This window comes from Pristiophorus japonicus, chromosome 16 (assembly GCF_044704955.1).
Source record: "Pristiophorus japonicus isolate sPriJap1 chromosome 16, sPriJap1.hap1, whole genome shotgun sequence".
In the NCBI taxonomy this organism is placed as follows: domain Eukaryota; kingdom Metazoa; phylum Chordata; class Chondrichthyes; family Pristiophoridae; genus Pristiophorus; species Pristiophorus japonicus.
The window spans coordinates 79,480,220-79,503,840 of NC_091992.1; the positions used below are offsets into that span (position 1 = coordinate 79,480,220).

Here is a 23,621-nt window from a genome sequence, read left to right on the forward strand (position 1 = left end):
CCCCCCCCGCACCGACCCAAGACCCGACACCCGCTCCCCCCGCCCCGACACCTGCTTCCCCCCCCCTGACCCGACCCGCGCTCCTGTTCCCTGACCCGACGCGCCCCCCCCTCTCTCTCTCCCTCCCTCCCTCCCTCCTCTCTCTCTCCCTCCCTCCCTCCCTCCCTCCCTCCCTCCCTCTCTCTCTCTCTCTCTCTCTCTCTCTCTCTCTCTCTCTCTCTCTCTCTCTTTCCCTCCCCTCTCTCTCTCTCTCTCTCTTTCCCTCCCCTCTCTCCCTCCCTCTCTCTCTCTCTCTCTCTCTCCCCCTCCCGCTCAGCGGCACGAACGGCTGCAGAATTCTCCCTGGCTGAAGCACTTTCACACAGGTAGGAAGATGGTTTATTTAATTTTTTCGTGGCTTATAAATGTTTATTCAGGTTGGATTTATTTGTATAATATTTGTAGAAGTATAAATAAGGATTTATTGTCGAATTTAATGAGTTCCCTTCCCCTTCCCTCCCCTCCCACCTCGTTCTGGACACCTAATTTGTAACCTGCGCCTGATTTTTTAATGTGTAGAACAGGTTTTTTCAGTTCTACAAAAATCTTCACTGGCTCCATTCTACTTTAGTTTGGAGTACATTTTCACTGGAAACTTTCAAATCAGGCGTCAGTGGCCGGACACGCCCCCTTTTGAAGAAAAAATTCTGTTCTAAACTAGAACTGTTCTACCGACTAGAACTGCAGAAAAAAAAATGTGGAGAATTGCGATTTCTAAAATAGTCCGTTCTCCACCAGTTGCTCCTAAAAAATCAGGCGCGAATCATGTGGAAACTTGGGCCCTATAGTCTTAACAGGACTAGTACTTGAACAGCACAATAATATAATTGTTTTACTTGCTGTAACATTCCTGTCCTAGAAGAACAAGCCACGCTCTGTCTCAATGTGTGCAAGGCACAGGAGGTTTTAAAGTATCATAACCATGTTTTATTTATGTCAATGAAATTGTGAAACAACTTCCGATTTAATTATCTGGAGTATGTCCGTCAAAATTCATAATCTCTCCCTTATCTTTGTGATGAGGCACAGAGGGTGCAGAGGTCCAAAGCAGTGTGGACTAATGCAGATCGAGTGTTCTCATCACCTCACCAAGTGGATCTTGTGTAGCCCTGCTCACAGTGAGATATGTGTAGAAAAATTGAGGACTTGTATCAGAATCAAGATTAGTGTAAGAATGTTTTTTCCCCTCTCTGGTGCCTCTTGTATCTAATTTATGTTTCCTTTGTTTGGCAGTATGGTTTTACATGGTGTCTTTTTCAATCCCCTCGAGGGAGAGGAGCGTGCACCCAATGGGGAGGGAGTGTGCACCCAATTTGGGGGGGGGAAGAAAGAGTGTGCACCCAATGGGGAGGGAGGGGGGGTTGCACCCAATGAGGAGGGAGGAGGGGTTGCACCCAATGAGGGGGGGGAGGGGAGTGTGCACCCAATGGGGGGGGGAGGAGAGGGGAGTGTGCACCCAATGGGGGAGGGGGGGTGCACCCAATGGGGAGGGAGGGGGGGCACCCAATGGGGAGGGAGGGGGCAGGGGGAGTGGATCCATTGGGGAGGGGGCAGGGGGAGTGGATCCAATGGGGAGGGGATAGGGGAGTGGAGCGCACCCCGGGGGGTGGGTGGGGAGAGGAGCATGCCCCTGGGGGGGGTGGCGGGGGAGGAGCGCACACCTGGGGTGGGTGGGGGGGATGAGAGGAGTGGGAGGGTGCAACCAACAGAACCAGCCTTGCTGGAAATTAGTAAGAACACTGGGTGAGGGATGTGAGAATAAAATAATACAGAAATGAGGAAGAAAGACTTAAGAACTTCAGGATGTCTCAGTGCTTTACAGCTAATGAAGTACTTTTGGAATGTAGTACTTTTGGAATGTAGTCATTGTTGCAATGTAGGAAATGCAATAGTCATTTTGTGCACAGCAAGCTCCCACAAACAGCAACAAGATAATAATCATTATATGATGTTGGTTAAGGGCTAAATATTGGTCAGGCCAGCAAGAACTCCCCTCCTTTTCTTCAAATAGTGCCATGGGATCTTTAGAATCCACCTGAACCTAGGGTGGAGCTGCAAAGGGAGAGCCAATATGAGCCAGTACTGGGACCGGGGGGTATTATTTTCAGAGACTCACTCCGAAACAAAGATCTAAGTTTTGAAGTGCTTTTTGGTTACCATTTTCCAAGAAACAAGTAAAAAAAAACCCCAGCTTTTTCGTGTTTAAAGTGTGATGCATAAGATTTAATAATGTATGGTCGATAAGAACAAGGTATGATTTATTAATGGAGAGGAAGCAGAGTTAACGTTTCGGGTCAATGAACGTTTGTCTGACGTTAACTCTGCTTCCTCTCCACAGATGCTGCCTGATCTGCTGAGTTTTCTATTTTTATTCCAGATTCCAGCATCCACAGTATTTTGCTTTTGTATGATTTATTAACTTGCTTCCATTAAATTCTGTATTGCGGTTTCCATTAGTAGTGTTCTAGGTTTACTATGGATTTTTTAAAAAAGTGTTTTGTGCATGGGGCAGTGCTCTGTTGCATACTCCACCTCTAGTCTCGTCGCCGAGAGCGTGCAGAATACAAGTGCAGATAGCGGAAAGAGCGTGCAGCAAACCAGTCCCACCCACCTTTTATCCTCAACCACTGTCTGTCCCACCTGTGACAGGGACTGTGGTTCTCGTATTGGACTGTACTGTCACCTAACGACTCGTTTTAAGAGTGGAAGGAAGTCCTTCTCGATTCCGAGGTACTGCCTCTGATGATGATGATTCCACCCACACTATAAGGCTCTCGCTTACAGATATTCTTACATGCGACAAAAACTTGGATTTATATAGCACCTTTAGAGTGGAATCTGGCAACGTTATGGAGCTTGTGGCTGACTTCTGATTTGTTCTTGCGTACAGTATTCAAGTTCACGTTCTGGTATGCAGCGCACACTTAATGGCATGCAAAGTGCTTGCTGTCCAAGAATTGTGTGAAGGTGAAGTGCTTTCGATTAGTTACGCCACCATAAAAATAGAGCAATGCAAGTTAATGCTCAAATCTGCATACTTTATGTGCATTAATATTAACGTTTCACAAAGTTGGAGCAATTAAGAGTTTCCACAAAGTCTTCAGATACCCACAGAAGGTTCTCTGTCCCTCCCCCACAAGTGGTGTGGCAATCTTCTCCCAGATAGGTGGGTGATAATGTGGCAAAGTAAGTTCATTTCTGTTCAGCACAATCCCTGGCACGACTGGGCAGGATTAGCTATTCCATACATTGGGAGTAGCTAGGTCTCCTCCTCCTCCTCCTCCACATCTGCTTTCATTACCCGATGTCGAGCAAGTGATGCGATTTGTTTCAAACTTCAGAATAGGAGCTGAATTATCTGTCGTAAATCAAATGGATGTGCAGTACAGGACTGTGCCAGGCTGCCTCAGTGGTCAGTTAAGGTCATTCCCGTCACTTAAATCAGAAAGAACTCACATTTATATAACGCCTTTCACAACCTGGGGTCGTTACAAAATGTGTTGGAGCTAGTGAAGTACTTTTGAAATGTGGTCTCTGTTTAAATAAACACAACAGACAATTTGTACACAGCAAGGTCCCACAAATAGCAGAGATGAATAACCAGGTAATCTGTTTTTGGTAGTGTTGGTCAAGGGGTAAATATTGACCAGGGCACCAGGGATAAATCCCCTGTTCTTCAAATAGTGCCATAAGATCTGCGCACACCTGAGAGGGCAGACAAACCGAGCCTCAGTTTAAGATTTTATTTGAAAGACAGCACCTCTGACAATGCAGCACTCCCTCACTGCAGTGTCAGCCTGGGTTATGTGCTCGAGTTCTGGAGTGGGGCGAGAGTAGTACCACCGAGCAAAGGCTGTATAATCCTAAGAATGTTTCGCAGAGAAAAATAAATGGCTGGAAGTACATTACCAGGCAATAAGAAACTTGAGGCATTCAAAACACATTGTAAATTGTGTGTGTGAAGTTCGAGCAGCTGGCAGATCTGTCATCGAATTACTGCTTTATGCTCACTGACTTTTGCTTTAAATTACTCACTGATCTCTCGTAACGTAGCTCATACTAATTCGGATGTCAGCTGTTCTCGGGACTGGAATGTTATACCATGTAATGCGGAATGAATTATTCCGCTACGGTGCAGCTGTGTGCCTTTAAGACCGCAAAGTCTAATTAAGTCAGCACTGATACTCTGGTCAGTCAGAGTTTAATTGCTGTATTAACCAGGGAATTTTGCATATTGGGATGTGCTGGCCAGTTTCAGGCTGCAGCTTATAAGCACCCGGTATTTTAAGACGATTTTGCACCTGCAACTAGATGTGGCATGTGGAGTTGCTTTTAATATACATTGACAGGTAATACAGTAAATCTAGTTGTGATGCAAGATCTCAAGGCGTGTGTGTGTTATTACGTGACTCGCATTGCAGTATTTCCAGTTTAGTTTAAAGGTTATTAACTGGAGCAAATCATACCCAGTACTCTTATTTGGTTATACTGTATATTGTAATCAGCATTATAAAAGGCATATAGCACAGAAAAACAGGCTGTTAGCAATTTCCTCGAGCTGTACGGCTGCCCAGCGGTCTGGAGGTCCCGTGCAAGCCGGCTCACCGGCTTTTAAATGGAAAAACCGTGCATGCGCAGAAATTTGAATGGGCCGCGCAGCTCGTGAAAAGGGCCGCTAACCCAAAACAAAATTAGATGGAACATTGGCTGTGTGTCACAAGACAAAGTTAGTTCATTTCATTTTTAGTATCCCCATCATGGTCTGCTGCACCAGAAACACTTGAGAGGAAGGCAGCACTTTGGCAAGTATTGTCTGTCAATTAAGTGTTTGCTCATAGAGCATGTCTTCGTGATTTTTGTTTTAAAACTCAACGTAGGGGCTCCTTCCGAGTTTGAATGAAGCCATTGCAGACAATGCGGGGACCCCATTGTAAGAGTGGGTCGCGCACACTGGAGTGATGTAGGGCACGGAAATGGGGAGCCCCCCTGGCAGCTGGCGGAGTGGGTGTGCGGGAAGGAAGTAAAGAACATCCTCGTGCAGTGATTGGAGAGAAGCTGACCGGCTAGGGGTGCAAGGATCACATTGCAGCACATGGAGCAGACATAGAAATTTACAGCGCAGAAGGAGGCCATTTCGGCCCATCATGCTCACGCCGGCCGACAAACAGCCACACGGCCCTCGGTCAGCAGCCCTGAAGGTTACATACAAACTTATGAACAATGACTGAAAGGCAAAGAGCACCCAGCCCAGCCAGTCCACCTCACACAACTGCGACACCCCTTATACTGAAACATCTACACTCCACCGCAACCGGAGCCATGTGATTTCCTGGGAGAGGTAAAAATCAGATAAAAACCCAGGCCAATTTAGAGCGAAAAAAATTTGGGAAACTGCCCCTCCGACCCATCCAGGCGATCGAAACTAGTCCAGATCACCCTGGCTGTGTTCTATTCCCTGCAGTACTTACCATTATATCTGCGCCTTCCAACAAAAGGTCATCCAGTCTAATCCCAATTACCAGCTCTAGGTCCGTAACCCTGCAGGTTACTGCACTTTAAGTGCCCATCCAACCATCTCTTAAAAGTGGTGAGGATTTCTGCATTCACCCACTCTTCCAGGCAACGAGTTCCAGATCCCCACAACCCTCTGCGTAAAGAAGCCCCCTCTCAAATCCCCCCTAAACCTTCCACCAACCACCTTAAAAATATGTCCCCTCGTTATAGACCCCTATTATGTCCAGGCCCCTCAATATTTTGTACACCTCTGAGATCTCCTCCAGATATGCTGGACTGATGTAGACTGGGGATTGCTTGAAATAAGGTGGGTGTGCTGAGGGGACTGATTCAGTATTGACCTCATGGCAAATGACATTGTAGTGATGTAGGGCACATATCTTTTCAGAGCAACTGGTGAAGCTTAAAGCCTGCAGAGACCAGCTGCTTCTGGGTGTGACTTTTTTTTTGAAGGCTTCACTAAGCAGCAGTAAATACTGAGTGAAACTGATGTCAAACCTCACAACCAGCTCAACGGGTTGTCAGGGACGGAAAACAAAATTGCAATCATAGAAATTTACAGCACGGAAGGTGGCCATTTCGGCCCATCGTGTCCGTGCAGGCTGACAAAGAGCTATCCAGCCTAATCCCACTTTCCAGCCCTTGGTAGGTAGCCCTGTAGGTTACGGCACTTCAAGTGCACATCCAAGTACTTTTTAAATGTGGTGAGGGTTTCTGCCTCTATCACCCTTTCAGGCAGTGAGTTCCAGACCCCCACCACCCTCTGGGTGAAGACATTTCCCCTGAAATCCTCTCTAAACCTTCTACCAATTACTTTAAATCTATGCCCCCTGGTTGTTGACCTCTCTGCTAAGGGAAATAGGTCCTTCCTATCCACTATATCTAGGCTCATCATAATTTTATACACCTCAATATGTTATCCCCTCAGCCTCTTTTGTTCCAAAGAAAACAACCCCAGCCTATCCAATCTTTTCTCCAGTCCAGGCAACATCCTCATAAATCTCCTCCCTACCCTCTCTAGTGCAATCACATCTTTCCTGTAATGTGACCAGAACTGCATACAGTACTCTAGCTGTGGCCTAACTAGTGTTTTATACAGTTCAAGTATAATCTGCCTGCTCTTGTATTCTATGCCTCGGCTAATAAAGGCAAATATTCCGTATGCCTTCTTAACCACCTTATCTACCTGGCCTGTTACCTTCAGGGATCTGTGGCTATGCACTCCAAGGTCCCTTTGTTCCTCTGCACTTCTCAGTGTCGTACCATTTATTGTCCTGCCATCTGTAAGAGCCTTGTAGGCGGACTATTTTCTAAATAAAAGTCTTCTGAAAATGAAAACCAGGGAGTTCCTTTATGGGTGCGATGATCTTGGTTATGTTCTTTTGCATAAGCATATTGAAGTCCTGCAACAGCCTGATCAAGTACTTGGGCAATTCCTCCTCCCCCAATTTTAAAATGGGGTTTGGGGAAAAGAAAACTTACCTCCGCGCTACATTTCAAAAGAAGCCCTAATATGCAGCGACCCACCTCCTGATTGGGGTTGCCATGTTCACGCTGTGTCCATGTTGAAATTTGTGGCTTGCAAGGCAGATGTCTCTGTATACAAACCACAAACAGCTGGGAGCCTTAAACGCAACAGCAGTATCAGAATTTGCTGCAGTTTTTTCACAGGCAGCTGGTCTGTAAAGATTGCACCTTCGAAAATAGCACGAATTTTTGTGGTTGAAACAAACTGCAAACTGATAAGTGGCAAAGTGTCGAGGACTCGTTTGCAGGACTTTCTGCCTTGCGAACATGATCCCCCTTTTAAAAGGCTTAAAATAGCCAGCCTGCGAAAGCAGGAAGGAATCTCTCACCGTGCATGCACCGTGGAGGCACTTCCGCGGGAGGCTGGGAAGGTTTATTTGACGGTTCTCTTCCCCATCTCGCTTACAGGTGCGGACTTATACTGCGGTACAGTGCACTAGCATGCCGATGTTCGCATGTGCAAATCCAGATGGTGAGTATCTGCAGACTATTCTACGGTAGCGCAGTCACTGAAGAGCAAGCAGCAGTGTTGATGCTTGGCTAATTCGTTCCCCTCCCTGCCCCCTTCTCTGTATCTTAAGATGTTGAGGCCAATTATAGTGTCCCAGCTGCTGCCCAGTTGATATCGGCTAACTCCGTATAGATTGGGAGTCGAATCTGGGGATCTTTGAAGTAGATGCTTAACAATCTGAGCTGTTCACCATCATGTGAGGGTCAGCTTATTTGTTTCACTCCTCAGAATTATAGAATAGTACAGCACAGGAAGAGGCCATTCGGCCCATCGAGTCTGCGCCGGCTCTTTCGAAGAGCAATCCCACCCCCCCCCCCTTTTTCCTCATATCCCTGCAATTTTTTTCTCCAAGTGTTATCCAATTCCCTTTTGAAGGCTCCTATTGAATCTGTATCTACCATCCTATCAGACATCCATTCCAAATCTTTGCCACTTGTTGCGTGATTTTTCTTCCTCTAATTTTTTTTAAAAGTATTTCTTGTTCTCCAACAGTCATACCAGCAGTACTAAATTGGCATCTTTCAAAGCCCCTGTGAGTTAGCGGTGCAGCGTTAAGATGGGTATAGGTTGAGAGCTGTGGGTCCTTGCATACCCAGTTTCAGCAATGTCATTGGGGGAGAGGCACCAAGGTCGGGAAAACTCGAGAGATGTCAAGCTGCAGCACTGCAGTATTCTGCCCAGCCAAAAGGCAACCACCTGTCTGCTCGGTCGTAAAGTGATGTACGGGCATCTAAAGAGGGACATGCAATCATTTTAAAAGGGAGGAGGAGGAAACACAATTCTTCTGATGCAGGCTTTTGAAATTCTAGATGCAAATTATTCAAGCCTTTCTTTTAGAAATCTGATTCAAAAATTTAACCTGTCACATTGGATGTTCCTAACTTGCACCCAGTCCCGCTCACCCATCACCCCTGTGCCCGCTGACCTACATTGGCTCCTGGTTAAGCAAAGCCTCGATTTCAAAATTTTCATCCTTGTTTACAAGTCTCTCCATAGCCTCACCCCTTCCCATATCTGTAATCTCCTTCAGCCCTACAACAACCCCCCTCCCAAGATATCTGCGCTCCTCAAATTCTGCCCTCTTGGTCCCTGCTCAACTATCGGTTGCCGTGCCTTCAGTTGCTTGGGCCCTAAGCTCTGGAACTCCCTCCCTAAACCTCTCCACCTCTCTACCTCTCTTTCCTCCTTTAAGACACTTCTGAAAACCTACCTTTCCCCAAGCTTTTGGTCATCTGCCATAATTTCTTTTTATGTGGCTCAGTGTCAAATTTATTTGCTTTGTCTTCTCTTCTTAGGCAATCCCTTGGAGTCAAGGATGACTTGCTTCCACACTAAAAATGAGTTCTCAGGTGACTGATGAGACCAATGCAGGACCTACAGTCCCTGTCACAGGTGGAGCAGATGGTGGTTGAAGGGACGGATGGGTGGGGTGCTTGGGTTGCCGTGTGCTCCTTCCGCTGTTCGCACTTGGCTTCAGCATGCTCCCAGTGGGGCGCCTTCCCGGATGCTTTCCCTCCATTTTGAGCGGGCTTGGGCCAGGAATTCCCAGGTCTTATAACACTGCTGTGAAGTGCCTTGGGATGTTTACTATGTTAAAGGCGCTGTATAAATAAAAGTTGTTGTTCCCTGAACATCTCCGGTTCTCCCTCCTCTGAGTTGCTCCTGAAAACCTACCTCTCTGACCAAGCTCTTGGTCACTTGTCCTGATGTCTTAATGTGACTAGGTGTCAAATTTTGTCTGATAATGCTCCTGTGAAGCGCCTTTGGATGTTTTACTACGTTAAAGGCGCTATATAAATGCAAGTTGTTGAATCTTTAGGAGTGCTTCCCTCTAATAACCTAGTGGGCAGTAGCATGCCCTGTCTGTACCAAACCATTCAGACCAGAAGGTTTTGTGTTCGGTCTTCCCTCTGTGCTGAACTAGCGGATCTGAAACAAGTGCAGCAGTGGGGGTGCTAGAATTGGCCAGGATGCCCCTAGAAAGGGGGAAATAATCAGCTAAGGTAGCTGCCCCTCACCATTAGCCAGGTAATCCAGCTGGAAATTAGCTCTCTCAGTAAAAGGGCCTAATTGCCGACATTGGATAAGGTTCAACTATGATGCCCTCTATGCCTGAATTGCCTGCCGCCAATTACTAAGCTCACAAATGAAGAATGACCACGTGGGCCCAAATACTGGCGGTGCTAATGACACCTGCTACCCTGGGAAGAATCAGAGGGAAGATGAGAAAAATGTCCAAAAATTAAATAAGAAAATGGGGCTCCGGCACATTGGCATCAAGAGGGTAACGGACAATTTAAGCCCATTAGTAAATGAGGCTGCAGATTTTCTTTTGCTTCATACTGCTGCCCTCTGGCAACTGAAGTGTCTGCAATCGATTTGGAAATACATATCCTGATGCAGAAGGGATGGAGCTTTCGATTTTGAAAGAAAGCCCTAGGAAATTGTGGAGATTTTTTTTTTAATTGATTCGCCATGCAACCACTAATCTCTGAAATGAGTTCCTGCATATTTGACTAGTAATCAGGCCATATAGAGTTTAGGCTATTCGAAACTAAGCTGCAGTAATGCTCAGCAATGCAGCATGTCCTGTAAACAGGAGGTCTCTTGATGGTTACGTATATGCACCATTCCAATTCAAGCCTTTCTATATATCGGGTACTGCAAGCAGTTACTATAAGAAACAGAGGGGGCGGAGTGGGAGGGGGTGTCCCTCTCGAGTAACTGATCTGAATTCCAGTGTGCGGCTAGGGAGAATCACATAAATGCAGCCACACGGACCTTTGATTCTGAAAATGCAACCTGCTTATATGTGTAATTTATCATTTAAACTATAACTATCCCAAGTCCTGTTCACCTATCATCTCTGTGCTCGCTGACTTACATTGGCTCCTGGTTAAGCAACGCCTCAATTTTTAAAATTCTCATCCTTGTTTTCAATTCCCTCCATGGCCTCGCCCCTTCTTATCTCTGTAATCTCCTCCAGCCCCCCTGAGATATCCGCGCTCCTTTAATTCTGCACTCTTGTACATCCCTGATTTTAATCGCTGCACCATTGGCGGCTGTGCCTTCAGCCGTCAAGCCCCTAAGCTCCGAAATTCCCTGCCTAATCTACCTCTCTTTCCTCCTTTAAAACTCTCCTTGAACCCTACCTCTTTGACCAAGCTTTTGGTCATCTGCCCTAATATCTCCTTATATGACTCGGTATCAAATTTTGCTTTATAACGCTCATGTGAAGCGTCTTGGGATGTTTTACTGCATTAAAGCGGATAAATACAAGTTTTTGTTGTCCCAAATGTTGCCTCGATCCCCAAATGTTTCTTCTTGATTCCAATGCCCTGCGTGCTCAGCTTGTTTTATGTAAAAATGACTAATGTGAGAAAACTTTACTTTTCACTGAGCAAAATCGGATTATGAGGGGGCTTGACAAGGTGGATGCAGAGAGGATGTTTCCACTGATTGGGGAGACTAGAACTAGAGGGCACGATCTTAGTATAAGGGACCGCCCAGTTAAAACTGAGATGAGGAGAAATTTCTTCTGAGGGTTGTAAATCTGTGGAATTTGCTGCCTCAGAGAGCTGTAGAAGCTGGGACATTGAATAAATTTAAGACAGAAATAGATAGTTTCTTAAACGATAAGGGGTTATGGGGAGCGGGCGGGGAAGTGGAGCTGAGCCCATGATCAGATCAGTCATGATTGTATTAAATGGCGGAGCATGCTCAAGGGGCCGTATGGCCTATTCCTGCTCCTATTTCTTATGTTCTTATGTTCTAATTGATTTGCGAAACATTTCAAGGTTTTTTTTAAAAGCGTAAGAAAATATTAAATGAGGCAGCCCATTATCTGTTGGCTGCTCCCTCCTTATGCAGGTATCTTCTGTCTATTTATGCTCTCTTTAAGCAAGAATATCAACTGCTCACAGTTAAAACTGCAAAAAAGATTTTAAAAAATGTGCGATCTTTATTCCCATGACCCTTTAACATATCTTGGCTACTGCTCCAGCCTGTTAGTTTTAACAGATCTTATATTATTCAGCACTAGCATTGCAACTGACAAATGGCATTTCCATAATCACAGGATCTCTGGAACCATTGTGTGATGTGGCGTTAGGTTAGCTATGCTTATCCTGCTAATGTCTCCGCATTAACAGCTTTTCTTGGGATCTGTTCCATCTGTTATTCTGAGTGAAGGGGCAAAACTACAGAGTGTTAATTTTGTACTTGTATTGAAGTTGTACTGTCACCATTCAATAACCTGATCATCATCATAGGCAGTCCCTTGAAATTGAGGAAGGCTTGCTTCCACTCTAAAAGTGAGTTCTTAGGTGACTGAACAGTCCAATGCGGGGATTACAGTCTCTGTCACAGGCGGGACAGACAGTCCTTGAAGGAAAGGGTGGGTGGGACTGGTTTGCCGCACGCTCCTTCCGTTGCCTGCGCTTGATTTCTGCATGTTCTCGGCGATGAGACTCGAGGTGCTCAGCGCCCTCCCGGATGCTCTTCCTCCACTTAGGGCGGTCTTTGACCAGGGACTTCCAGGTGGCGGTGGGGATGTTGCACTATATCAAGGAGGCTTTGAGAGTGTCCTTGAAATGTTTCCTCTGCCCACCTGGGGCTCGCTTGCCGTGTAGGAGTTACGAGTAGAGCGCTTGCTTTGGGAGTCTTGTGTCAGGCACGCGAACAATGTGGCCCGCCCAACGGAGCTGGTCGAGTGTGGTCAGTGCTTCAATGCTGGGGATGTTGGTCTGATCGAGAACATTGATGTTGGTGCGTCTGTCCTCCAGTTGCACTGTCACCATTCAATAACCTGATCACATCCGCATTGATTTGTCGGCAATGTTCCCTGTAAGCTGTGCTTTGTTCTGCACAGCCTGTTCTAATGCACAATGCCTGTAAACTTCTGCACATGCCGATATTTATAATGTAAAAGCTGGTGAGCGACCTGCACGGTTACTGTGCGGCCACGCAACTTAGCGGGAACATTGCTTTTCAGTATTTAAAAAAACTCAGATCGTGTCACCTCTTAAAATTGTCGCAGCTGTGTGAATAGTTCATACAGCGCTCCTCTTGGGCTCTGCCCAGTGCTTCAGTACCCTTTTTTGAAAGGAGGGCACCCAAAACCACGCACGGTATTTTAAGTGTGACGGCCTCATCACCTGCCTGTTCCTTCAGTCGATACCTTTTATTGCAGCGAGGAGGCCCCGACCTGCGTGAGAATCCCAGAGGCAGGTCGGAGCCATAAAAGGAGTGGTGAGTGGTCCTGGAGCAGCGTGGAGGCGTATTACTCCAGGGAGCAGCGTGAGCTGGTGCAGGAGGGCGACGGCAGCGAAGAGTGATGTCATCAAGGCCCAAGTTGGTGATTGGAGCGTGGGCAGACACAGCAGGAGTGGCGAGGTCGGAGCGAAGGAGCGGCGAGAGACTGTAGAGGGACGTGATCGGGGCCCAGGGGCAGCACGGGCCAGCCCACACTGCGATATGTGTGCGCACTAGGTCCGTGCAGCAGAGCTAGTCTCCAGTCGTCTTGGGTAATCCTTGCCACTGGACCAAGACCTAGCTCTGTCAAGCCCGTGTGGTTGCTGGTGTGCAACGGCCACCCCACGTTAAAAAAAATTCCACGCACAGGCATCTTCCACCCTTCAGGATGTAGTTCAGGTTTTTCATAGAAACACCTGTGAACTCATCTTTTTTTGGTATGGAAGCAAGTCATCCTCGTTTCAAGGGACTGCCTATGAGTGAGACCTTTTAAGATTGCGAAGCACAGTACGTTGGAGCACCAGGATATTTCGCCACGGGGCAATGAGAGGTGACTTCTCCCTTGATGGTGCGAACCTGCACAGGAAATTGGGATGAGGGTAGATAATTGTTGGGATTGGCACTCCCTGTGGTTTACTCGTACTCAAACTCCTCTTGATGGCTAGTACAAAGCAGCATTGTGCAGAAAATGGGGTGAAAGGTAGGAGTCGTGCTCCGAAACGTACCAAAAAAACGTTGTCAAAAAGAAACCGCAGTCTCTTGAATATAACTTATTTGCATTCAAATGATACTACTATATCCTTTGAAAAGCCTTTAAACATACACATCTATATTCTATTGTATATTCAAACTCATAGGCGAGTCACCACATTCTATTTCAAAATACATTGAAAACTCACAACTTCAATGAGAATCCAATGAAAAGTGTCCGTGTGCAACTTCAATTTTGTAGCTGCTGCTATCATTGACCTTAACAGTGTTAAATGTAACAACGTTATATAACCCAAAACCGTAGCAGCTACTGTATTTTGGCAGAGTCAATCTGCACGTACATACACACAAACCTCTGGGTGCATAACAAGCAAGACCATCTCCTAATGCCCAAATGCAACTGAAAGGTGAGCTCTGTTCATAAGTCAATTGACAATTACTGTAAGAATCATAGAATGGTTACAGCACAGAAGGAGACGATTTGGCCTGTCGAGCCTGTGTCGACTCTCTGCAAGAGCACCTCAGTTAGTCCCACTCCCCCGCCCTTTCCACGTAGCCCTGCAATTTTTTTTCCCTTCAGGTATTTATCCAATTCCCTTTTGAAAGCCACGATTGAATCTGCCTCCACCACCCTTTCAGGCAGCGCGTTCCTGATCCTAACCACTCACTGCGTAAAAATGTTTCTCCTCGTGTCGCCTCTGGAAATATAAAAACAGAGAGTAAGAGTTTCTACAGTGGATAATCAAGTAGGTAGGGAGGAATTAATACAATCACTATCACTAATGGGACTAAATAATGGGACTAAAAGCGGACAAGTCCCCTGGACCTGATGGCTTACATCCTAGGGTCTTAAGAGAAGTGGCTGCAGAGATAGTGGATGCATTGGTTGTAATCTACCAAAATTCCCTGGATTCTGGGGCGGTCACAACAGATTGAAAACCGCAAATGTAACGCCCCTATTTAAAAAAGGAGGCAGACAAAAAGCAGGAAACTAGACCAGTTAGCCTAACATCTGTCGTTGGGAAAATGCTGGAGTCCATTATTAAGGAAGCAGTAGTGGGACATTTGGAAAAGCATGATTCAATCCAGCAGAGTCAGCATGGTTTTATGAAAGGGAAATCATGTTTGACAAATTTGCTGGAGTTCTTTGAGGATGTAACGAGCAGGGTGGATAAGGAGGAACCAGTGGATAAGGTGCATATGGATTTGTAGAAGGCATTCGATAAGTTGTCACATAGGAGGTTACTGCACAAGATAAAAGCTCATGGGGTTGGGGTTAATATATTAGTTAGCCAATCCTCCATCCATTTTAAAAGAAAAGAGAGTCGGGATAACATAGAAACATAGAAAATAAGTGCAGGAGTATGCCATTCGGCCCTTTGAGTCTGCACCGCCATTTAATGAGTTCATGGCTGAACATGCAACTTCAGTACCCCATTCCTGTTTTCTCACCATACTCCTTGATCCCCCTAGTAGTAAGGACTACATCTAACTCCTTTTAGAATATATTTAGTGAATTGGCCTCAACAGCTTTCTGTGGTAGAGAATTCCACAGGTTCACCACTCTCTGGGTGAAGAAGTATCTCCTCATCTCGGTCCTAAATGGCTTACCCCTTATCCTTAGACTGTGACCCCTGGTTCTGGACTTCCCCAACATTGGGAACAATGTTCCTGCATATAACCTGTCTCAACCCATCAGAATTTTAAACGTTTCTATGAGATCCCCTCTCATTCTTCTGAACTCCAGTGAATACAAGCTCAGTTGATCCAGTCTTTCCTGATATGTCAGTCCCGCCATCCCGGGAATCAGTCTGGTGAATCTTCGCTGCACTCCCTCAATAGCAAGAATGTCCCTCCTCAAGTTAGGAGACCAAAAATGTACACAATACTCCAGGTGTAGCAACACCAAGGCCCTGTACAACTGTAGTAATACCTCCCTGCCCCTGTACTCGAATCCCCTCGCTATGAAGGCCAACATGCCATTTGCCTTCTTAACCGCCTGCTGTACCTGCATGCCAACCTTCAATGACTGATGTACCATGACACCCAGGTCTCGTTGCACCTCCCCTTTTCCTAATCTGTCACCATTCAGATAACAGTCTGTCTCTCTGTTTTTACCACCAAAGTGGACAACCTCACATTTATCCACATTATACTTCATCTGCCATGCATTTGCCCACTCACCTAACTTATCCAAGTCACTCTGCAGCCTCATAGCATCCACCTCGCAGCTCACACTGCCACCCAACTTCGTGACATCCGCAAATTTGGAGATACTACATTTAATCCCCTCGTCTAAATCATTAATGGACAATGGAAACAGCTGGGACTCCAGCACAGAACCTTGCGGTACCCCACTAGTCACTGCCTGCCATTCTGAAAAGTACCCATTTACTCCTACTCTTTGCTTCCTGTCTGCCAACCAGTTCTCAATCCACGTCAGCACACTACCCCCAATCCCATGTGTTTTAACTTTGCACATTAATCTCTTGTGTGGGACCTTGTCGAAAGCCTTCCGAAAGTCCAAATACACTACAACAACTGGTTCTCCCTTGTCCACTCTACTGGAAACATCCTCAAAAAATTTCAGAAGATTTGTCAAGCATGATTTCCCTTTCACAAATCCATGCTGACTTGGATTTATCATGTCACCTCTTTCCAAATGCGCTGCTATGACATCCTTAATAATTGATTCCATTATTTTACCCACTACCGATGTCAGGCTGACCGGTCTATAATTCCGTGTTTTGTCTCTCCCTCCTTTTTTAAAAAGTGGGGTTACATTGGCTACCCTCCACTCCATAGGAACTGATCCAGAGTTTATGGAATGTTGGAAAATGACTGTCGATGCATCCACTATTTCCAAGGCCACCTCCTTAAGTACTCTGGGATGCAGACCATCAGGCGCTGGGGATTTATCGGCCTTCAATCCCATCAATTTCTCCAACACAATTTCCCGACTAATAAAGATTTCCCTCAGTTCCTCCTTCTTACTAGATCCTCTGACCCCTTTTATATCCGGAAGGTTGTTTGTGTCCTCCTTAGTGAATACCGAACCAAAGTACTTGTTCAATTGGTCTGCCATTTCTTTGTTCCCCGTTATGACTTCCCCTGATTCTGACTGCAGGGGACCTACGTTTGTCTTTACTAACCTTTTTCTCTTTACATATCTGTGGAAGCTTTTGCAGTCCATTTTAATGTTCCCGGCAAGCTTCCTCTCGTATTCTATTTTCCCTGCCCTAATCAAACGCTTTGTCCTCCTCTGCCGAGTTGTAACTTTCTCCCAGTCCCCTGGTTCGCTGCTATTTCTGGCCAATTTGTATGCCACTTCCTTGGCTTTAATATTATCCCTGATTTCCCTTGATAGCCACGGTTGAGCCACCTTCCCTTTTTTATTTTTACGCCAGACAGGGATGTACAATTGTTGTAGTTCATCCATGCGGTCTCTAAATGTCTGCCATTGCCCATCCACTGTCAACCCCTTAAGTATCATTCACCAATCTATCCTAGCTGATTCACGCCTCATACCTTCAAAGTTACCCTTCTTTAAGTTCTGGACCATGGTCTCTGAATTAACTGTTTCCTTCTCCATCCTAATGTAGAATTCCTCCATATTATGGTCACTCTTCCCCAAGTGGCCTCGCACAACGAGATTGTTAATTAATCCTCTCTCATTACACAACACTTAGTCTGAGATGGCCTCCCCCCCTAGTTGGTTCCTCGACATATTGGTCTAGAAAACTATCCCTTATGCACTCCAGGAAATTCTCCACCGTATTGTTTCCAGTTTGGTTAGCCCAATCTATATGCATATTAAAGTCACCCATGATAACTGCTGCACCTTTATTGCATGCACCCCTAATTTCCTGTTTGATGCCCTCCCCAACATCACTACTACTGTTTGGAGGTCTGTACACAACTCCCACTAGCGTTTTCTGCCCTTTGGTATTCCATAGCTCCACCCATACTGATTCCACATCATCCAAGCTAATGTCCTTCCTTACAATTGCATTAATTTCCTCTTTAACCAGCAACGCCACCCCGCCTTCTTTTCCTTTCTGTCTATCTTTCCTAAATGTTGAATACCCTTGGATGTTGAGTTCCCAGCCTTGGTCACCCTGGAGCCATGTCTCCGTGATGCCAACCACATCGTATCCATTAACTGCTATCTGCGCAGTTAATTCGTCCACCTTATTCCGAATACTCCTCGCATTGAGGCAGCGAGCTTTCAGGCTCTTTATTACACTTTGGCCTTTAGAATTTTGCTGTAAAATGGCCCTTTTTGTTTTTTGCCTTGGGTTTCTCTGCCCTCCACTTTGACTCATCTCCTTTCTGTCTTTTGCTTCTGTCTCCATTTTATTTCCCTCTGTCTCCCTGCATTGGTTCCCATCCCCTGCCATATTAGTTTAACTCCTTCCCCAACAGCATTAGCAAACACTGTTTGGTTCCGGTCCTGCCTCGGTGCAGACCGTCCGGTTTGTACTGGTCCCACCTCCCCCAGAACCCGTTAAATGCCCCAGGAATTTGTATCTCTCCCTGCTGCACCACTGCTCAAGCCACGTATTCATCTGAGCTATCCTGCGATTCCTATTCTGACTAGCACGTGGCACTGGTAGCAATCCCGAGATTACTACTTTTGAGGTCCTACTTTTTAACTTAGCTCCTTAAATTCGTCTCGTAGGACCTCATCCCGTTTTTTTACCTATATCGTTGGTACCAATGTGCACCACGACAACTGGCTGTTCACCCTCCCTTTTCAAAATGTCCTGCACCCGCTCCGAGACATCCTTGACCCTTGCACCAGGGAGGCAACATACCATCCTGGAGTCTCGGTTGCGGCCGCAGAAACGCCTATCTATTCCCCTTACAATTGAATCCCCTATCACTCTCGCTCTCCCACTCTTTTTCCTGCCCTCCTGTGCAGCAGAGCCAGCCACGGTGCCTTGAACTTGGCTGCTGCTGCCCATCCCTGGTAAGTCATCCACCCCAACAGTACTCAAAGCGGTGTATCTGTTTTGCAGGGGGATGACCGCAGGGGACCCCTGCACTACCTTTCTTGCACTGCTCTTCCTGTTGGTCTTCCATTCCCTGTTGGCAAACAGTGCCTAGTGGGATGCCGGAGGGATCGGTGCTGGGTCCTCAACTATTTACAATCTATATGAATGAATTGGATGAATGGACTGAGTGTAATGTAGCCAAGTTTGCTGATTACAAAGATGGGTTGGAAAGCAAATTATGAGGAGGACACAAAACATCTGTAAAGGGATATAGACAGACTAAGTGAGTGGGCAAAAATTTGGCAGATGGAATATAATGTGGGAAAATATGAGGTTATTGACTTTGGCAGAAATAATAGAAAAGCAAATTATAATTTAAAGGGAGAAAAATTGCAAAGCGCTGCAGTAGAGAGAGACCTGGGGGTCCTTGTGCATGAAACACAAAAAGTTAGTATGCAGGTACAGCAAGTAATCAGGAAGGCAAATGGAATGTTGGCCTTTATTGCAAGGGGGATAGAGTATAAAAGCAGAAAAGTCCTGCTACAACTGTACAGGGTATTGGTGAGGCCACACCTGGAGTACTGTGTACAGTTTTGGTCTCCGTATTTAAGGAAGGATATACTTGCATTGGAGGCTGTTCAGAGAAGATTCACTAGGTTGATTCTAGAGATGAGGGGGTTGACTTATGCGGATACGTTGAGTAGGTTGGGCCTATATACATTGGAGTTCAGAAGAATGAGAGGTGATCTTATTGAAACATATAAGATAATGAGGGGGCTCAATAAGATGGATGCAGAGAGGATATTTCCACTCATAGGGGAAACTAAAACTAGGGGACATAGTCTTAGAATAAGGGGCCGTCCATTCAAAACTGAGATGAGAAATTTCTTCTCTGAGGGTTGTAAATCTATGGAATTCCCTGCCCCAGATAGCTGTGGAGGCTGGGTCATTGAATATATTTAAGGCAGAGATGGACAGATTTTTGAGCAATAAGGGAATAAAGGTTATGGGGAGTGGGCAGGGAAGTGGAGCCGAGTCCATGATCAGATCAGCCATAATCTTATTGAATGGCGGAGCAGGCTCGAGTGGCCAAATGGCCTACTGCTCCTATTTCTTACGTTCTTATTGTTCTTTCACCTTAAATCTGTGTCCTCTGGTTCTCGCCTCTTCCGCCAATGGGAACAGTTTCTCTCTATCTACTCATGATTTTGAACACCTCTATCAAATCTCCTCTCAACCTTCTTTGCTCTAAAGAGAACAACTCCAGCTTCTCCTGACTATCCAGATAACTGAAGTCTCTCATCCCGTGACCCATTCTTGTAAATCTTTTCTGCAACCTTTCTAAGGCCTTTACATCCTTCCTAAGGTGGGGTGCCCAGAATTGGGCACAGTACTCCAGTTGAGGCTGAACCAGTGTTTTATAAAGGTTTATCACAACTTCCTGTTAGTGTATGTACAAAAGTGTAAAAATAATCAAGTTTATTCTAAAATACACCCTTCGCGTCACTGAAATCCAGTTGAAGGGTTCCCAGTCGATTAACTGGCCCTTCCCTGCCGCATTTTACTGAGACCACTAACTAGCCTTCAGGCTCCTGGCTGAAATACCTTGCTGACCTTGGGTAGTCCCCCTGTTTCCAGGCCTGGTCTCTTCCCTCACCCCCAACTAAGATGTATTTGGCAGCTCCCTGCCCCATCACCACAGACGGGACGGTGTAATTACAGCAAGACTAATTTACATAGGCAAGTTACATTTTAAATGTGAAAATAGGAATTTAGAATGGAAAAATAAAAATAAGGGCAGAATGTATGACTTTAAAATGGGGACTGCATTATGTCTGTGAGCCATCATCCATTTATCCCCCATCACCTAAAGGTTGCACTTTGTCTTGATTCCCTGTATGCAATGTCGTGGGGGATCAGCTAGTTGCCTTAAATTATTTTCAGATAATATTTGCTCTATAATTCTTTCTTTGACATTTAAGTTTTACCAAATAATGAAACTGTTAAAATTTGCCCCATGTATTTATAAGAACATAATAGGGACAGGAGTAGACCATTTGGCCCCTCGAGCCTGCTCCGCCATTCAATAAGATCATGGCTGATCTAATCTTGGCCTCAACTCCACTTTCCTGCCCGCTCCCCATAACCCTTCACTCCCTTATCATTAAAAATCTGTCTACATCTTAAATATGTTCAATGACCCAGCCTCCACAGCTCTCTGGGGCAGAGAATTCCATAGATTTACAACCCTCAGAGAAGAAATTCCTCCTCATAGTTTTAAATGGGTGACCCCTTATTCTGAAACTATGCCCCCTAGTTCTAGATTCCCCCACAAGAAGAAACATCCTCTCTGCATCTACCTCGTCGAGCCCCCTTAGTATCTTATATGTTTCAATAAAATCACCTCTCATTCTTCTGAATTCCAATGCATATAGGCCCAACCGACTCAACCTTTCTTCATAAGTCAACCCCTTCATCTCCGGAATCAACCTCATAACCTTCTCTGAACAGTCTCCAATGCAAGTATATCCCTCCTTAAATAAGAAGACTAAAACTGTACGCAGTACTCCAGGTGTGGCCTCACCAATATCCTGTACAGGTGTAGCAGAACGTCTCTGCTTTTATACTCTATCCCCTTTGCAATAAAGGCCAATATTCCATTTGCCTTCCTGATTACTTGCTGTACCTGCATACTCACTTTTTGTGTTTCATGCACAAGGACCCCCAGGTCCTTCTGTGTAGTGCAGCACTTTGTAATCTCTCTCCATTTAAATAATTTGCTTTTTTATTTTTCCTGCCAAAGTGGCTAACCTCACACTTTCCCACATTATACTCCATCTGCCAAATATCTGCCCACTCACTTAGCCTATCTATATCCCTTTGCAGATTGTTTATGTCTTCCTCACAACTTGCTTTCCTACCCATCTTTGTATCATCAGCAAACTTGGCAACATTACACTCAGTCCCTTCATCCAAGTCATTCGTATAGATTGTAAATAGTTGAGGCCCCAGCACCGATCCCTGCGGCACCCTACTAGTTACTGTTTGCCAACCGGAAAATGACACACTTATCCCGACTCTCTGTTTTCTGTTAGTTAGCCAATCCTCTTATCCATGCTAATATATTACCCCCAACCCCCTGAACCTTTATCTTGTGCAGTAACCTTTTATGTGGCACCTTATCGAATGCCTTCTGGAAATCCAAATACACCACATCCACTGGTTCCCCCTTATCCACCCTGCGTGTTACATCTTCAAAGACCTCCAGCAAATTTGTCAAACATGATTTCCCTTTCAGAAAACCATGCTGACTCTGCTTGACTGTATATGCTTTTCCAAATGTCCTGCTACTGCTTCCTTAATAATGGACTCCAGCATTTTCCCAACGACAGATGTTAGGCTAACTGGACTATAGTTTCCTGCTTTTTGTCTGCCTCCTATTTTAAATAAAGGTGTTACATTTGCAGTTTTCCAATCCGCTGATACCTCATCAAAATCCAGGGAATTTTGGTAGATTACAACCAATGTATCCATCATCTCTGCAGCCACTTCTTTCAAGACCCTCGGATGCAAGCCATCAGGTCCAGGGTACTTGTCCGCCTTTAGTCCCATAATTTTAGAGTACTTTTTCTTTAATGATAGTGATTGTTTTAAGGCCCTCCCTCCCTACAGCCCCTTGATTATCCACCGTGAAGACCGATACAAAATATTTGTTTAAAGTCTCTGCCATTTCCCTGTTTCCCATTATTAATTCCCCAATCTTGTCCTCTAAAGGACCAATGTTTACTTTAGCTACTCTCTTCCTTTTTGTATACCTGTAGAAGCTCTTACTATCTGTTTTTATATTTCTTGCTAGTTTACTCTCATCATCTCTCTTCCCTCTCTATTATTTTTTTAGTCATCCTTTGCTGGTTTTAAAAGATTTCCCAATCCTCTGGCCTACCACTAATCTTGGCAACGTTGTATGCTATTGTTTTCAATTTGATACCATCCTTTACTTCCTAGTTAGCCATGGATGGTTCTCCCTTTTCTCAAAGTCTTTCCTTCTCACTGGAATATATTTTTGTTGAGAGTTATGAAATATCTCCTTAAATGTCTGTCACTGCTTATCAACCGTCTTACACTTTAATCTATTTTCCCAGTCCACTTTAGCCAACTCTGCCTTCATACCGTTGTAATCTCCTTTAGTTAAGCTCAGAACATTGAGATCCAACTTTCTCACCCTCCAACTGAATTTGAAATTCAACCATGCTACGATCACTCTTTCCTAGAGGATCCTTTACTGGGAGATCATTTATTAATCCTGTCTCATTGCACAGTACCAGATCTAAGATAGCCTGCTCCCTGTTGGTTCTGCAACGTACTGTTCAAGGAAACCATCCTGGATATACTCTATGAACTTTTCCTCAAGGCTACCATGGCCAATTTGATTTGTCCAATAAATATGAAGATTAAAATTGCTCATGGTTATTGCCGTTCCTTTTTTACAAGCCTCCATTATTTCTTGATTTATACTCAGTCCAACAGTGTAGCTACTGTTAGGGGGGCCTATAGACTATGCCCACCAGTGCTGCCTTCCCCATATTATTTCTTATCTCCACCCAAACTGATTCTACATCTTGATCTTCTGAGCCAATATCATTTCAAACTAACACTGAGCTCATCCTTTATTAACAGAGCTACCCACCTCCTTTTCCTTACTGTCTATCCTCATCATCATAGGCAGTCCCTCGAATCGAGGATGACTTGCTTCCACGTCAAAAAGTTCACAGGTGTTTCAATGAAGGACCTAAAATTCCAGGTCCCGAACTAAATCTTGAAGGGTGGAAGATGCCTGTGTGTGGATTTTTTTGCACACCAGCCACCACACGGGCTTAACAGAACTAAGTCTTGGTCCAGTGGCAAGGATTAACCAAGACGACTGGAGACCAGCTCTGCTGCACGGACCGAGTGCGCGCACATATCGCAGGCCGGGGAGCGGAAGGAGCAGCGTGGCGGCCTGGCCCAGCAGGCTGAGTGTCTATCCTACCGAATTGTCAAATACCCCATAATATTCAGTTCCCAGCCTC

The 23,621-nt window shown here is 45.4% G+C and overlaps 1 protein-coding gene across 2 annotated transcripts in view; it reads left to right on the plus strand.

The window, feature by feature from the left end:
* The window catches only part of tmem94 (transmembrane protein 94), a 168,550-nt gene that overhangs the window by 12,144 nt on the left and 132,785 nt on the right, over positions 1–23,621 (plus strand). Inside the window, exon 2 of one of the 2 annotated variants that reach the window (XM_070857485.1) lies at positions 7,489–7,552. The exons of the other annotated variant lie outside the window; for it this stretch is intronic. Coding sequence (XP_070713586.1) covers positions 7,550–7,552 — 3 coding nt within the window. The 5' untranslated portion in view covers positions 7,489–7,549. The remainder of the gene's footprint in view (positions 1–7,488; positions 7,553–23,621) is intronic. 2 annotated transcript variants of the gene reach the window in all.